An 18,511-nucleotide genomic window follows, 5' to 3' on the forward strand; every position below is an offset into this window, starting at 1 on the left:
TTGGATAGAATAAAACTACTCGGCATATACTATAATGGTGAATACATGTCATTATAAATTTGTCCAAACTCATAGAATGTATAAGGGTACTATAAAAACACCACAATGTAAACTATGTTGATAATGGGGAAGGCTATGCATATGTTGGAGAAGGGAGTATACTTTCCTCTTAATTTGACTATGAACATAAAATTGCTCTTTAAAAAGTCTATTTTCATAAAATCTACTTATACTCCTATATGTACATAAAAATTCATATCAGCTAAAACATTAATTCACGTTTTAAATTACACAAATAGATGAATTAACTTGAATCCCATCAGCATTTACTCAGTATATTTAATACAGACTACAGTAGCTAAAATTAAATTCGTCATGACATCTTCACAAGGTACTAGAAAAAGACTATCAGCAATAACCAGGTGAAATAAAAATCTTTTCAATAGCCAAAAATAGTAAATTGTTTTTATATTATCTTATGTGTGCATTTAGCTTCCCAACATGAACAGAAATAATTTCTTCTAACTTCTTTTTTTTTTTAATATATTTTATTGATTTTTTACAGAGAGGAAGGGAGAGGGATAGAGAGTTAGAAACATCGATGAGAGAGAAACATCAATCAGCTGCCTCCTGCACACCTCCTACTGGGGATGTGCCCGCAACCAAGTTACATGCCCTTGACCGGAATCGAACCTGGGACCTTTCAGTCCGCAGGCTGTCGCTCTATCCACTGAGCCAAACCGGTTTTGGCTCTTCTAACTTCTTTACTTTTTTAATATTTAGTAGACTGTAAAAGGTTAATAAATTAATGTGAAATTATTTCTGCTCTAAAAAGAAAGCTAATGGATTGTTTTCCCTATATTGGGGGTGTAGAGGCTGGTACTTGACCCTTGAGTTACTAGGACGGGGAATGGAGGCCTAGAGTTATAAGAGCTTCATATAGGAGGTGACTAGGGGCACAAGCTATGACTTGTTTGGTTTGTATATGAAAGGTATACCAACAGATGAGTCTTTCACTATCTTTAGGATTGGCTAGCCCTGGGAGTCACAGTGTCTCCAAGGTCACAAGGCCCCAAGATGTCAAAAGCATCAGAAACACTGCCGAAACCGGTTTGGCTCAGCGGATAGAGCGTCGGCCTGCGGACTGAAAGGTCCCAGGTTCGATTCCGGTCAAGGGCATGTACCTTGGCTGCGGGCACATCCCCAGTGGGGGGTATGCAAGAGGCAGCTGATCGATGTTTCTCTCTCATCGATGTTTCTAGCTTTCTATCCCTCTCCCTTCCTCTCTGTAAAAATATCAATAAAATATATTTAAAAAAAAAAAAAAGCATCAGAAACACAGAAAAATGAAAAGTAAATAATAGAGAAAACAAATTTTCATAAATTTTGTTACAAAATTCTAAATAGAATAGTAATGAAAATTGAGCCCTCTCAGGTCCTCATTTCCAAGATGACCAAGAAAAGAAGGAATAACAGTCGTGCCAAAAAAGGCCGAGGCCATGTGCAGCCTATTCGGTGCACCAACTGCACCCGGTGCATGCCCAAGGACAAGGCCATTAAGAAGCTTGTCATTCGAAACACAGTAGAAGCTGCAGCCGTTAGGGACATCACCGAAGCGAGTGTCTTTGATGCCTATGTGCTTCCCAAGCTGTATGTGAAGCTGCATTACTGTGTGAGCTGCGCCATTCACAGCAAGGTAGTCAGGAATCGTTCTCGTGAAGCCCGGAAGGACCAAACATGCCCACCCTGATTTAGACCTGTGGGTGCTGCCCCACATCCTCCACCAAAGCCCATGTAAGGAGCTAAGACTTAAAGGAGTGAAGAAAAGTTCTCTGGGGGGAAAATAAATGGAAATTGTACTTCAAAAAAAAGAAAGAAAAAAATTGAGTACGATTTTTCTCTGTAATACACATCCCCTAAAGAGAATGAAATTCATTTATGGGAATAACATTTTTGCTTAATTGGGGTTTAAAGTTGGTGTTCCCTATCATCAAAATAGATTGCAAAGTTTCCTCTATTAATGCTGGTCTGTAATGAAATTTTACATACTTCATATTTGAAAATGTCTTTTCACACAAGTACTGTCAAATATTGATATCAATCTATGAGCATATTATTTTAATTGACTATAGCACTAGGTAGGCAATTATAGAAGTCGACTAGTTTCTTCTCCTGATGTTTGCCTTTTAACATGTCCTTACCTTGTAGATTAATTACTTCCGGCTGAAGGTGAGGTGGAACACTCCTCGTTTTCATGATTAAATGGGTTTTGAAATATGGAAATTTCCTTTGCGATTGCAACAAGGTCTGAAAAATTGTATAATTTGGACTCAGGAAATATATCTACTGCTAATTTTTGTTGGAAATAGAAATCTTACTTCTTTTGTTGGAACTTTTGAGAACTGTGGGAGTATGACAAACAGCCTGACATTACCTGTGATTCAAAAATTAGTTGTCATCAAATGACTTTACCATACATACATTTCACATACAAGCACTGTTTTGCTTTGTAGTTTTAGATTGAAGACATTAGACAATAATACCAAGAATGCAGCAAAAGCTATCTTCCAAAGTAATTCAGTGTCTGATAAGTATCTGCAGGTGGTTCTTCAAGTTAAAAAAATTTCTATCTCAGCCCCAGAGCTCAAAAAATTCACAATAAACCTTCACCACTGACTGCTAAGCCATCAAATAGCTGTGGGGTTAAGCAAATCACAATATTTAGCTTCTATTTCTGACAAAACCCTAAAGTAACCATAGGCTTTAAGTGCTTACATGTGCACAAACTTGTTAAATCTGTCCAACTAAATAATAAATATGTTTTTCTGTTCCACACACATTTTTACCATCATCAGTTAAAATACACCTTAGTGGATTCTATTTCAGCTTGTCCTGAATTAGTGTTTTCTTAACTTCTTTGAAAATCTTTACACCTGAACTTGTTCTACCCATGCTATATTCACAGGGAGCGATTCTCAATCACTGCATACTCTACACTGATTATTCACATAAAAAATTGAGCAGTACTGTAACATTTGTCACTTTATCAAGAACTAAGTCTATTTAATTCAGATTTAAGAAGATATAATAAAAATACTTTGGTTGCACTTCCTTTTTCATTTTTGTGAAGAATTTCTGGTATGATGAGATTTTTTTTCCCTTTTAAAAAATTTCTAATTTTTCTAAGTATTAATTTCACTGTGTTGGAAATACTGTGATTAGTACTTACTAGTAACTAAGTACTAAGTTGGATAATGTCAACTTATGTTCTTTTGGCTTCACTCCAGTATTACTACATAACATATTTTGCTATCTAATTCAATAATAAAATAATCCACACTCCAAAGTCTATTTTCCCCTTCTTCTGACATAATAAGTATGCACTAGTAATAAAAATAATAAAAAAAAGTCATGGTATGGAGATATGCATGGCACTTGAAATACTGAATTTATAAATGGGTTACTATAATTTATAGTGTGCTGAACAGGGGAGTGAAGAATGGAAGTATCACATGTGGTCACTGTCAGAACTACTCAAGTCAGTTGTTTCAGTTTAAAAACAATCATAGACAACATGTAAATAAATATTTTCATGCTCCAAGAAAAATATTTATAAACAATGAAATTTAAACTTCATGTAATTTTCAAATGCCAAAAGTATTATCCCTCTTTGATTTTTTCAATCATTAAATTCATAAAAATATTCTTAGTTCATGGTCCATACACAAACAGGCAGCAGGGTAGACCTGGTGTATAGTTGGTAGTCTGCAAGACCCCTACTGTAGGAAGTGAAAAACTAGTCAGTATTTTTGACGATGTAGATCATTTTCAGATGATTAACCCAGTCAGCATTATATAGCATGGACTAGAAAAGGACAGAAAGCAGAGAGATAATTCAGTGTAGTAGTTAAGAGTATAGTAAATGGAATCTGAGCACCTAAGTTTAAATTCCTTCTCTTCAATATACACTGTCTATATAGCTTTGGATAAAACTTATTTTCTCAGAGCCTCAATATACTTATCTACTATAAAGGATAATTGTATCTACTTTAAAGTGTTGACTTAAAGATTAAATGAGATGATCCACATAAACCAGTTATAAAAGTACTTATGTAGGAGCTGCTCAATAAATGTTTAACTATTTACATTATTGCTAGTTCAAATTTGGTAATGATGACAGTCCAAGAGATGACAGTGACAAAACATAAAAAAGGTAAAATTAACCGGATTTAAAAAAATAGAAAAAAGAAATGCAGAAATAGGTCCAAATGTAAATGAGAATTCAGTATGACATAAACGCAAAGTTTATCATTTTTATGAGACATCTTTGGGAACAGAGGGAAGGACTTGTATAAATTTGGAAGTACTGTGTGAATATAGATAAAAGCTTTAAAAATCTGAATTAAATAGACTTCAAGGACAAAATAGGAGTTAGAAGAATAAACAGAAAAGGATATGGGCACTACATTTAAAATGGGAGGATGTAGAAGAATCAAGAAAGAAGATATAATAAAAATAACCTGAATAGAAGATTTGGTTCAGCAATTTCTATCATAGAAGATAAAACACTAATGGGTATGAAAGATTGAAAGGAAGTCACCTAAGAGAATCAAGTTTAATGCAATGTAATGATTTCATAAGAAAACACTGTTAAAGCTGAAAAATATACTTACTGACACAGCTATCATTGTACTATCTGGCCTCCATTCAGCTTGCTTGTAGGATCCAAACTGAGAAGATGATTTTGCAGGTTCCTTGTAGGTTACGATTAACACACTAGGCTGGAAGAAGAGAGTTGTGTTTTATTAATGTATTATAAGAATATATACAAAAAAACGTAAGAAAATTGATCATGAAGTACTCAAAATATTTTAATGATTCTAAAAGTGTAATAAAACATAATCGAATACTAAATCATTAATTACCTTAAATTAGCCCAAGGAAATCAACTAAAAATAACCAAAAAGAAAGGTAATCTAAATAGGTCTATATCTATTAAAAGAAATTGAATCTCTAATTAATAATCATTAAAAAAACAACAACACAGAAATGGGCCCAGATGTGTTTACTGGTGAATTCTACCAAATATTTAAGGAAGAAATTTAAGGAACAAATTCTCCACAATATCTTCCAGAAGACTGAAGCAGAGAGAATAATTCCTAACTCTTTCTATGAGGACAGCATCACCCTAATACTGAAACCATACAAAAACATTACAAGAAAGGAAAACAACAGTCCCATATCACTCATGAACACAGCTGCAAAAATTCTCAACAAATTATCAAATCTAATCTAACAATGTATAAGAAGAATTATAAAATACAAACAAGTGGGATTTATTCCAGGTATGTGAGGCTGAATCAATATTTGAATATCAATTAGTGTAACCCATCACAACCGGATAATGGAGAAGCAAAATACCCAGAATAGCCAATTCAATGTTGAAGGAAAAGAACTAAGTCGGAGAACTGACATTACCCAACTTCAAGACTTACTATCTATAATAATAAAAGCGTAATATGCTAATTAGACCAGACGTCCTTCTGGACGACCTTCCAGATGAAGCAGAGACTGCGAGGAAAGTCCGGGTCCCAGGTGCCAGCAGCCAGGGAAAGGAAGGCCTACTCTTACATGAAATTTGCACATCGAGCCTATAGTAAAGATATAATAATGAAGACAAACTTGTACTGGCAAAAAAAAAAACAACAAAAAAAAACCAAACAGAAAATATAGCAATGGAACAGAATAGAGAGTCCAGAAATAGACCCATATAAATATAGTCAAGTGACTTTTTAAAAAAGAACAAAGGTAACACAATAGAAATTGGATGGTCTTTTCAACAAATGGTGTTGGAATAACTGGACATTCACTTTCTGCACACAAGAAGGTTCCACAGGGTCATCTTGTACTTTCTCTGCCCTTGCATTAGAATTAGCCATTTTTTCCAGGCAATTCTGTTTCTTTTTCCTGTTAATTCTCACCCTAGGATATTTTCCCCACTGATTTTTAGAGAGAGTGGAAGGGAGGGAGAGAGAGAAAGAAACATTGATGTGAGAGGGATTGGTTGCCTTCCCCAAGTGCCCTGACCAGGGCTAGGGATTGAACCTGCAACTCAGGTGTGTGCCCTTAACGCAGAATCAAACTCTGTGCATGGGCCGAGGCTCCAACCACTAACCAACACCAGCCAGGGCTCCTGTTTCTTTTTATTAGAGAACTAGTGGGCCAGTGCACGAAATTCATGCACATTAAAAGGGTATTAATTAGAGGAAATAATTTAATATTGCTATTTGCCCTTTCTCTATAATAGAAGTGTCAGAGATGAAAGAAAATTAGTAAAATGTATATGAAAACCTTCCTCCTGTCAGAGTCTGGGGCGCACCACAGGACCCAGAGTCAAGTCCCCACCCACCCACATGTGCCTCAAAATCACGTGAGACCCAGACCCAGCCAGCCGCCCCCTCCATTGGGCTAGATCCAGACCCAGCCAGTCCCACCCTTGTCAAGCCCCATTGGGCAGGGGGCATAGCCCCAGGTCCCCTGGCCCGACGCCAAGACCGGGGGGGCGTGGCTTGAGGAGCCCAGACCAGGGCGGGGGGCGTGCCTTGAGATCCCCCGTCAAGCCCCGCTGGGTGGGGGGCATGGCCTGAGGTCCTCCATCAATCTCTGCCAGGTGGGAGGGGGGCACAGCCTCAGGTCCCCCGGCCCAGCACCGGGAGGGGGACACAGCCTCAGGTCCCCTGTCAAGCCTAGCCAGGCAGAGGGGTGCAGCCTCAGGTCTCCTGGCCGGGTGCTGGGGTGGGGGGCACGGCCTGAAGTCCCCTGTCAAGCCCCACCTGGTGGGGGGTGCAGCCTGAAGTCCCCCAGCCTGGCGATGGGGTGGGGGGAGTAGCCTGAGATCCCCTAGCCCAGCACCAGGATGGGAAGTGCATCGTGAGGTCCTCCATCAAGCCCCACCAGTCGGGGGGCATGGCCTGAGGTTCCCTGTCAAGCCCCACAGAGGTGGGGGAGGGCATAGCCTCAGGTCCCTGCTGATTGCTTGTTAAGGCTCCTTATGGGAACTTGGCCTCATCTGTGAGTGCATCCATCTTTGTGATGGAGTGATGGTCAATTAGCATATTCCTTCTTTATTAGATAGGATAGTATTTAGAAAACAAGATCTGGAAACAAGATTCTTATTGCTAGTGAGATGTCATTGCTTCTAGCTTCTAGGCACTCTCAGAAAACACAGTGTAAAATACATGTACCTATACTATCCCATATATACACATATACGTCTTTATATTTCTCTCTCTATATATGCATGTTGTTATACACAGAAATACATGTGATTATAATCAAGCACATGGTGGTTCACTCTAGCCTTCTCCCTTACTTACTTTTAACTTTTTTTAAGACAGGGAGAAACCTGGCTATTTTTTCTAACAATTAATTGAGTTCTTTGGAATTGTTAACTATAACCCTATAAGAAACTACTAGTAATTTACAACCAGAATAGTTTTTATGAAGAGCTTCTTTTAGTTTAGCCTTAGGATAACCAGTTAAAACACTGTTTTCCAAAGTTATGTAGGCCACCTCCTTAAAAGCTTTCTTTAATCTCTAAAAATTAAATACAAGTTTCTCAGAAGCTAACAATACTCCAAACACATTAAAACTGCTAGACGTTAACTGTTTTTACTTCAAATATCAACTAAAATTTAAAAACAAGTACCTTGGGAGGAGTGACATCAGCAAGATGGCAGAATAGAAAACCTGGACTCTGTCCCACACACACAGATTCAGTAACAATTCACAGAAAAAAATTCTGCTTCTGAGTAATCCAGAAACTAGTTGAAAGGCACCTGAATGCTGAATGAACGTGAAATTAGACTCATCAAACTTGGTAGGGAAATTCTGAACACCCTCAACAGAATTCCTACTCCCAACATAGTGCCAAGAAATCCTCCCATTCCCAGTTAATCCCCAAGGAGCAAAAGACATAAACTGCATGTCCAATGCCCCAACCTTTCCACTGGCTCTGTCTTGCCAGTCTTGGAAGTGACAGAGCCAGCATAATCTAGCCACCCGACAGAGAATAGAGAGAGTGGTGTGGACATATAGTCATCATATCTCATCAGTGAAAGGGCAGGGAGACTCCATGTTCCTTTTGTTCCATGTCTTCCACCTCGTGGAGTCAGGTTCCCGCCCTAGAACCTCTCCAAGAGCCCAACCCACACCTTTGAATTAGCCAATAGAAATGCAAGGGAAAGTAAGCCGCGCCCTGCCCCCATGTGCAACCTGACCCCAACCAATGAGCGGAGGCCACACTACCTCACCCCTCCTACCTCTCCCAGGCCCCCTATAAATCAGCACGTTTGGGGGCTGACTCTCTCTCTCTCTCCACCTCGCCGCTGCGCCGGTGGGTGTGTGTGTGGGACTGAGCTCGAGCTAGCTCGATTAAAAGGCTCTTTGCTTTTGCATCGGACTCGGCTCCCTCGTGGTCTTTGGGAATCACGAAATCTGGGCATAACATTTGGGGGCTCGCCCGGGATCCCCAAGAACCTCAAGGGACCCCCGATCCGTAGAGTCTGACTGGCCACGGTAGGTGTCTGTCTGTTCCTTGTCTCTTTTGTGTGAGCTCATTTCTGAATCTCTGGTAGTGCCCGAAGCGGTCTAGGTGGACTAGGTGGACGCACCGGAGACCACGGGCGGGAGGAATCGGGAGACGTCCTGATCCTCCTTCAGGAGGGACGTGTATTCCCCTCGAACCTCTGGGACGAGGTGGGTCGCTCCCACCGATCGGCGTGAGGCCATCGTCCGCACTTTCGGTTTTGTCAGTTTTGTTCCAACGGACTCGCGTTGGAAAGCTTGTCTCAAGGGCCCTTTGTTTGTCTATGTCTGTGTTTTTCTGTTTTGTTTTGTGGACTCTGTTGACGGACATCATGGGACAGACTCAAACCACTCCTTTAAGCATTATGGTTGATCATTTCAAAGAGGTTAAGGGAAGAACTAGCAACCTCAGTGTAGAGGTCCGGAAGGGCTGGTGGCAAACTTTTTGTTCTAGGGAATGGCCGACTTTTAGTGTCGGGTGGCCGCCGGAGGGGACCTTCGACCTCCCCACCATCCACCGGGTGAGGGACATCGTCTCTCAGCCCAAGAAGGGACATCCTGATCAACTCCCTTACATTATTACTTGGCAGGACCTCGTGGAAGAGCCACCCTCCTGGCTTAAGCCCTTTCTGTCCCCGCGCCCCCTGGAGCCGAAACCCATTGCAGGAAACGGAGAAGGTGAAGGAGAAGAAGTATCTCACCCCGCCATCAGCTCCCCTCTACCCTGTCTTTCAGGGGGGAACTGAAGAGGAACTAATCTTTCCTCTCTCATATCAGCCTCCTAGGAGTCCACAGGGGGGCGATGCTCCCATGCAAAGGGGAGCGTCTGGGGCGGAGTTCCGGGAGCGTCTGGGGGCGGAGTTCTGGGAGCGTCTGGGGGCGGAGTTCCGGGAGCGGCTGGGGGCGGAGTTCCGGGAGCGGCTGGGGGCGGAGTTCCGGGAGCGGCTACGGTTCCGGTGGGCTCCCAGATGCTGATGGCAATCAACCCCATCACTATTGGCCTTTCGCCACTAATGACCTTTACAACTGGAAGGCTCAGAATCCTAAGTTCTCTGAGAAGCCAGCAGGGCTTATTGATCTGTTAGATTCTGTCCTTTTCACCCACCAGCCCACGTGGGACGACTGCCAACAGCTTTTACAGGTCCTGTTCACAACTGAGGAGAGGGAAAGAATCCTCAATGAGGCCCGGAAAGTGGTTCCAGGCGTGGACGGGAACCCAACCACCAACCCGGTCCAGATAGATGTCTCTTTTCCCTTAACTAGGCCTGAATGGGATTTCAACACGGCAGAAGGTAAGGAGAGGCTCTGGGTCTACCGCCAGACTCTAATGGGGGGTCTCCGAATGGCTGCTAGAAAGCCAACTAATTTGGCCAAGGTAGGGAATGTTCAGCAGGAAAGGGATGAGTCTCCAGCTGTCTTTTTAGAATGGATCATGGAGGCATACAGCACCTACACCCCCATGAATCCAGAAGCTCCTGAAAACAAGGCAGCTGTGATCATAAGCTTTGTAAACCAATCGGCTGCGGATATTAAAAAGAAACTGCAAAAAGTAGATAGGCTGGGGGAGAAGAGTTTAAAGGACCTACTGGAGGTAGCCGAGAAGGTGTATAATAACAGGGAGCCCCCGGAAGAAAGGCAGGCTCACGCTGCGGCGGCTGCGAGCAGCAAACAAACCCGAGACCTAGCTAAGATCCTGCTCGTCACCACCGCGGACTCTTCCGAGGAATGGAACCGCTGTCTCCGCCAACTCGCCAGCAACCAGGAGGACGGTAAGGGGACCGCCTGGGGCTGGAGGTGGAAGCTGCAGAAAGATCAGTGTCCTTACTGTAGGGAGATAGGGCACTGGAAACAAGAGTGTCCGAAAAGGGCCAGCAAAAAGGGAGGCGAAGCGGATCGAGTGAAGGTCCTGGAGCTAGATGAACTGAGTGATTAGGGGAGTCGGGGTTCGGACCCCCTCCCCGAGCCCAGGGTAACTCTTAGAGTGGAGGGGACCTCCATTGACTTCCTTGTCGACACCGGAGCGCAACACTCGGTCCTCTGTACGCCTCAAGGAAAATTAACAAATAAGTCTTGGGTACAAGGAGCAACTGGTATGAGCCAGTATTCATGGACTACCCGAAGAACGGTGGATTTAGGGACGGGCTGGGTATCCCACTCTTTCATGGTAATTCCGGAATGCCCCTACCCACTGTTAGGACGAGACTTGCTCACTAAGATCGGAGCTCAGATAACTTTCAGACAAGGGGGGCCTCAGGTTACTGAAGGCAAGGGCCACCCCATTCAGGTCCTGACCATAAGGCTGGAGGATGAGTACCGGCTTCACCAAAAAGCCTCTCCAATAGAGGGCTACAGCGGACAACTGACGCGGATTCGGTTGCCTCGGGTTCAAGAACTCGCCCACCATCTTCAATGAGGCCCTGCACGAGGACCTGGGAATCCTAGAGCAAGTGAATGGGCTCCGGAAGGACCTGACCGACCAGCCCCTTCCAGATGCAGACATCACCTGGTTCACCGATGGAAGCAGCTTCGTACGGGACGGGAGCAGGTATGCGGGTGCAGCTGTAGTCACTGAAACGGACACTGTATGGGCAGAGGCTCTGCCCTCCGGGACGTCAGCCCAGAGAGCAGAGCTTGTGGCCCTCACCAAGGCCCTGACACTGGGAGCTGGAAAGCGACTCAACATCTACACAGACGGCTGGTATGCGTTCACCACCGCTCAAGTTCATGGGGCAATCTACCGAGAGAGGGTTACTAACAGCAGAGGGGAGGACTATAAAGAATAAACAGGAGATACTCGACTTACTCTCAGCCTTATGGCTCCCTGCCAAATTGGCCATCATACACTGCCAAGGACACCAGAAGGCTGACAACCCAGTGGCAAGAGGAAACCGCAGGGCTGACCAGGCGGCCAAGGCAGTAGCCCTTTCTCCGATCCTCACCATGGCCCTACAGCTCCCAGACCCAGGAGACCCAGTTCCGCCAGTTCAGCCAGGATATTCCCTGGAGGAGTTACAGCACATTAGGAAGCTTCCCCAAGCCAAGGAGGAGAAGGGGTGACGGTATATGCTGGAAGACATCTTGCCCAGGTACGGTTTTCCCGCTGAGATAGGGTCAGACAATGGACCAGCTTTTGTCTCGCAGGTAACGCAGGCAGTGGCCAAGGCCATTGGGGCAAATTGGAAATTGCATTGTGCTTATAGGCCCCAAAGCTCAGGGCAAGTAGAAAGGATGAATAGAACTCTAAAAGAGACCCTGACCAAATTGACCATGGAGACTGGCGGGGACTGGGTGGCTCTCCTTCCATATGCCCTTTACCGGGTTAGGAACTCCCCCTACACCCTAGGTTTTACTCCTTATGAGATCATGTTTGTCCGGCCACCCTCTATTATCCCTAACCTTAAAACCGAATTTCTTACAGAATTTGAAAGTCAAGAACTGTTTCTTTCCTTGAGAGGGCTCCAGAGGGCGCACGAGGACATTTGGCCGCACCTCCGCGCTATCTACGAGACTGGCCCAGCCCCGACTCCTCATCAGCATAAGCCCGGGGACTGGGTCTACATCAAGAGACACCACCGGGAGACCCTCGAGCCACGTTGGAAGGGTCCCTACGTTGTGGTGCTGACGACCCCCACCGCTCTCAAGGTAGACGGCGTTGCGACCTGGGTCCATCACACTCACGTCCGGTCAGCAGACCCATCTGTGATCCGGGAAGACTTCGTCACCAAATGGAGCATCGATCGAGATCAACGCAACCCGCTCAAGCTCAAGCTTCGGCGAGCTCGACCTGCCTGATGCTGGAGGGGGAAGGAAGGCTACCGGATGGGACACCGGGAAGACTTGGGGACTCCGATTTTATCAGTGCAGGGAATTTGGGATGGTGTACCCTCGTGACCCAGGAATGTTGTTCAGTAGAAATACAAACCCACCCATGATTGGGCCTGTAAGTTTCAAGACAAGGGGGGAATGAAAGGGCAGGGAGACTCCATGTTCCTTTTGTTCCATGTCTTCCACCTCGTGGAGTCAGGTTCCCGCCCTAGAACCTCTCCAAGAGCCCAACCCACACCTTTGAATTAGCCAATAGAAATGCAAGGGAAAGTAAGCTGCGCCCTGCCCCCATGTGCAACCTGACCCCAACCAATCAGCGGAGGCCACACTACCTCACCCCTCCTACCTCTCCCAGGCCCCCTATAAATCAGCGCGTTTGGGGTCTTGGGCTCTCTCTCCACCTCGCCGCTGCGCCGGTGGATGTGTGTGTGGGACTGAGCTCAAGCTAGCTCGATTAAAAGGCTCTTTGCTTTTGCATGGGACTCGGCTCCCTGGTGGTCTTTGGGAATCACGAAATCTGGGCATAACAATCAGCACTGAGAGAACAAAGATTCACAGCTCTTTCCTGGGCAAAGAAATCATTCGTCCACAAACTTCTATGGAGGCTACCCAAAGGAATGACTTCTGTCTTGCTGTTCTTAGAGTGCTGATGAGATCTAGAAAAACCTAGCTGTCTGGGGGTGAGAATAGAAACAAGAGATTTAGGCAGGCAGTTGCCATAGCCCCTCCCCCCTGGCTCAGCACAGAACAAGTGGACAATAAACCCCAGCTCCCAACTTCTCTCTGGGGAGCAAGATAGTCCACAGCTTTAATGCCCAAACCTTTCTTGGGGCTGCCCAAAGAGGGAGGGGTTTCTGCCTTGCCTTTCACAGGGCATTGATGAGACCTGCCAAATCTAGTGAGAATAGAGACAGAGGTGTGTGAGTTGCCACAGAGCATGGGGAAAAAACTTCAGGTCCCAGCTTATCCCTAGGGAGGGCATCCAACTTTTCAGGATGCCTGATGAACAATTTCAGTCTCACTTGTTGAAGTGCATTTAGGGAATCCAGCATACCCTAGACACCTGAGAACTGCAAAGAATAAAGGAAGCGCATTGGATTAACATGAGGTTTGAGAGGCTATAAGAAATCTCTGGCTGGCTGACTGGTGGGAGACTTTTAATATATGAGGCCAGTTTATGAAGACTGGGAGAGGTGGCTGCTCTAACACACAGTCACCAACACGGAGAGTTAATGAAGATGAAAAAAACAAGCAAGTATATTCCAAACAAAGGAACGAAATCTCCAGAAACAAACGCCACTGAAACAGAGATACATGATTTACCAGACAGGTAATTCAAAATAACCATCAGAAAGATGCTAACTAAGGTCAGGAAAACAATGGACGAACAAGTGAATTTCAACAAAGAGAAAATTTTTCAAAGTTACAAACAGAAATCATGGAGCTAAAGATAATTATCTCGAGGAGTTCAACAAAAGACTAGATCATGCATAAAAAGAACAAGCAAACTCTAAGAAAGGTCATTTGAAATCACTAAATCCTAAGAGTGAATAAGGTTAAGGGACCAACAAGCAGACTAATAGACACATAGAAGAGAAGAGAGAGAGAAATGACCAGAAAGCTTATTCAAAGAAATAATGATTGAAAACAGAAATGGACATCCAGATCAAAGCCCCCTAAAAGAAACTCAAATCCACACTGAGAGAAATTATAAATTGTCAAAAGTAAAAGCCAAGAGAATATTTTGAAAACAGAATAAAAAGGCAACTTGTCAGGTACCAGGGAACCAACCCCCATAAAACTGTAAGTGGATTTTTGAGCAGAAACCTTGCAGGCCAGAGAGGAGTGGGATGATATATTCAAAGTGCTGAAAGAAAAAACTGCCAAACAAGAATATTATTACATCTGGCAAAAATGTCCTTCAAAAATGAAAGATAGTCTTTCCTAAACAAACAAAAGCTGAGGAACTAGACCCACTTGCCAGAAATGCTAAAGGGGGTTCTTTATGTTGACAGGAAAGGTCACTGAACAGCAACACAATAGCATAAACAAGTATAAAAGTGGTTGGTATAGGTCAATATGTACAAATAATAGAATATTGTAATACTGAAATGGTTAGGTCACAAAACAAGTCTTAACAAATTTCAGAAGACTGAAATCATACCAACTATCTTTTCTGACCACAATGGAATGCTACTTGAAGCCAATAGCAAAAGAAAAACTAGAAAATTCACAAATATGTGGAAATTAAACATGCTCTTGAACAACAAAGGGATCAAAGAAAAAATCAAAAGGAAACTTAGAAAATATCTTGAAATAAAGACTAAAATGCAATATACCAAAATCTATGGAATGCAGCAAAAGGACGCTTATAGTGATAAACACCTACATTTAAAAAGATCTCACAACAACCTGATTTTATACCTCAAGAAACTAGAAAAAGAACGAAGTCCAAAGTTAAATAAAACTAGAGTAGAAATAAGTAAACAGAGAATAGTAAAACAATGTAGAAATAACAAAACAGTTGGTTTTTAAAAAGATAAACAAAACTGAGGAAACTTCAGCTAGACTTGAGGCAGGATAGTTAGATGTTAGGAGACATTTTCTGGGAAAAGGGAAACTGAGGCATATGGTTAGACAAACAGAGCCAAACAAGTCAAGCAATTTACAACCAGATAGTAAATAGTAAGCTTATCTTCCCTAACCAAGGACACTTGAAAACAAATAGTTAACACCTCTCCTCCCCAACCGAAGAGTAAACAGCTTAAATCACCCTGGTCAGGGAGATAGAAAATAGAGACTCAATTAGTGCATTACTGTCAGCCAAATGCAAAGACCAATGAAGTCCAGCGAGTAAGTAATAAAAAACTCAATTAGAGAGTCAAACAAACCCAAGATAGAGGCAAAGCAGAACCAGAAATGACCCTAGTCTCTCTATGCAGCCCTGGCTGGTGTGGCTCAGTTGGTTGGGTGTTGTTTTGTACAACAAAAGGCGGCGGGGCATGTAAGGGAGGCAACTTAATGATGTTTCTCACATTAATGTTTCCCTCTCTTCCTCCTCCCCTTCCTCTCTCTTCCCCTCCCCCTCCTTCTCTCTCTCAAATCAATAAACATATCCTCAGGTAAGAATAAAAAAATACCAAAATCTGGGTGCCTTAAAACAACCAAAATTTATACTGTCCCAGTTTGGAGACCAGAGTACAAAATCAAAGTATCAGCAGGGCCATGGCAAGTCTATGGGAAAATTCTTCCTTGCTTTGTGTAGCTTTTGTTTCTTGGCTTATATAAAAACTAGCGACCCATCGCACAAAATCATGCAAGTCCCGGGACCCTCTCCCCTCCCATGGGACCGCCGGAGTCCCGGAGTCCCACCCCACGTGGCCGGCACACCGCAGGACGGCCCTGAGTCCCGGAGTGCTGCCCCAATGCCCTGCCTCTGGGCCACACGCAGCCAGGCCCTGCCCCTACGGCACACACGCAGGGCCACAGAAAACCCGGCAGAAGCCGTGCGAAGCGGACACCGGAACCCCCGCGCCCCCGTGGGCCGCAGCAACCCCAACAGAAGCTGCTCAGAGCAGCCACCAGCCCTGCCCCTGCTGTGTGCGCCGCCATCTTGTGACAGTGTTATGGCATGATGGTCAATTTGCATATTACCTCTTTATTATATAGGAGGATATCACTCCAATCACATGGCCATCTTCTCCCTGTGTCTTCACAACTGTCTTCCCCCTGTGCGTGTCTGTTTCTGTGTTCAAATTTCCCCTTTTTATAAAGACAATGTCATTTTGAATTAGAGCCTAATCTAATGAACTCATTTTAACTTCATTACCTTTATAAAAATGAGCATATTCCTGTACTGGGGGTAGAATTTCAACATATCTTTACTGGGGAACATGCACCAACCTTTAACATCCTCTCTTTGTAAATGCTCCGTAATATTGAGAAATAGGAATCTAAGAGTAAATAAAAATATCTTATGTATGTCAAACTTTCTGCAATGAGAAAAATGTTTTATATCTGAACTATCCTATACAGTACATGGTTGGCACATACGACTACTGAGCACCTGAAATGTGGCTGGTGTAAGAAACTTTGTTGTTTTTTTTACTTAATTATTAATAAAATTAAAATTTGTAATAACATGTGGCTAGTGGTTTCCATATTGGATAGACCAAAGTAGGTTCTAGAGAACTGATCATTATTTATTTAAATAAAAAGGATGGAGACCAAGTCAGCCTCAAATATGCCGTGCTAAAGTTCAACAAGTGTCTTCATTACAGAAGTTTAGGAAATCTTTAGTAGGCTGATGTACCCTGTAAATCTTCAATAGAATACAATATGTATTATTTCCCAAGTTCATATGGTTAAACAACTCATCCTTCCCCTAGATTTATCACATAGTATCAAGAGTTCCTGCCTGGCCAGTGTGGCTCAATGGTGAGCATCAACTTATGAACCAGGAGGTCACGGTTCAATTCTTGGTCAGGGCACATGACCAGGTTGTGGGCTCGACCCCCAAAAGGTGGAAACAACCCAATTGTCCATCAGCAGGTGAATGGATAAATACAAGGTGATATATCCATACAAAGGAATATTATCCACTCATGAAAGGAATGAAGTACTGATACATGCTACAAAATGGATGAATCTTAAAGCATTAGGCTAAGTGAAAAAAATAAAGCCCAGACATAAAAGGCCACATATTGTATGATTTTGTTTACATGAAATGTCCAGAATAGGCAAATTATAGACAGAGTGGGGCAAAAGTAGGCTTACAGTTTATATGAAAAATAATAATTAATAAATACAGTAAATCCTAAAGATTATTTGTTATAGTACAGTTTTAATATTTTAAGTCTCAGGATCACATAATTTAAAATACTATAAAACAGAGGTGATGGAATTAAGAAAAAAAAACCTCACAGACAACAGTCTAATGATTACCAGAGGGAAAGGGAGTGGGAGATAGGAGAGGGTAAAGGAGAAAGATAAATGGTGATAGAAGGAGACCTGATTTGAGGTGGTGAACACACAATACAATATGCAGATGTATTATAGAATCATACACCTGAAACCTATTTAATTTTATTAACCAACTAGAGGTCTGATGCACGAAATTTGTGCAAGGGGGCTCAGCCCTTGCAGCCCCGGCTTCATGTGAAGGTAATCTGGAAGGTCGTTCTGCTGTTCAGTCTAATTAGCATATTAGGTCTTTATTATATAGGAATGTCACCCCAATAAATTCAATTAAAATACTATAAAACAAAACTCCCAACTGCTTCTTTGAAATAGTTTATTCAAAAACTCCTACTTAAGACAACAGTAATATATTACTTCCTCCTATATACAGCTTAGTCATTGATGACAAGAACTGCTGAACATTCTGGAAGGACAGGGCTTGGACCAAGGCAAACCACCATATAGGGGAAAAGGGAAGCAGACCAATTGGAAGTGGGCACACAGGACTTTCTGGAGTGATGGAAATGTCCTGAATCTTGATGGGAATGGTGGTTAGACAAGTATATACACTTGTAAAAATCTGTTTAAGATCAACATTTCACTGTACATAAATTTTACCTTAAAAAAATGTCCAAAAGTAAATAAATAAGCCATTACTTCAGAATACATGCATAACTCCCGCAAACAAAAGCCAAGGTCCAGAGAGCTTCACGTAGGAGTGTTACCAAACATTCAAAGAAGAACTAACACCTATACTCCTCAAACTATTCCAAAAAATCCAAGAGGAAGGGACACTACCAAACTCTTTTCATGAAACCAGTATTATCCTAATTCCAAAACCTGATGAAGAAACTACAAAGAAAGAGAATTACAGGCTAATATCCCTGATGAACATAGATGCTAAAATCCTCAACAAAATATTAGCAAATCGGACCCAGCAATATATTACAAAAAATCATACACCATGACCAAGTGATATGTATTCCAGGGATGCAAGGCTGGTACAATATTCACAAATCAATAAACGTGATACATCATATAAACAAATTGAAAGACAAAAATCACATAACCATATCAATAAATGCAGAAAAAGCATTCGACAAAGTCCAACACCCATTTCTGATAACAACTCTCAAGAAAA

General features: G+C 42.8%; 2 protein-coding genes across 3 annotated transcripts in view; one reads left to right on the forward strand and one right to left on the reverse strand.

The window, feature by feature from the left end:
* Positions 1-18,511, reverse strand: part of RIC1 (RIC1 homolog, RAB6A GEF complex partner 1) — a 115,978-nt gene that overhangs the window by 82,230 nt on the left and 15,237 nt on the right. For both annotated transcript variants that reach the window (XM_080670555.1, XM_080670554.1), the window contains exon 2: positions 4,674-4,781. In XM_080670555.1, coding sequence (XP_080526681.1) covers positions 4,674-4,781 — 108 coding nt within the window. The remainder of the gene's footprint in view (positions 1-4,673; positions 4,782-18,511) is intronic.
* On the forward strand, positions 1,451-1,750 carry LOC308248698 (small ribosomal subunit protein eS26-like; the record flags this gene model as incomplete). Its single annotated transcript, XM_080668970.1, has 1 exon — positions 1,451-1,750. One exon carries the CDS (start codon positions 1,451-1,453, stop codon positions 1,748-1,750), a length of 300 nt encoding a protein of 99 aa, XP_080525096.1.

Source organism: Plecotus auritus, assembly GCF_963455305.1.
Source record: "Plecotus auritus genome assembly, chromosome: 5".
Classification (NCBI taxonomy): domain Eukaryota; kingdom Metazoa; phylum Chordata; class Mammalia; order Chiroptera; family Vespertilionidae; genus Plecotus; species Plecotus auritus.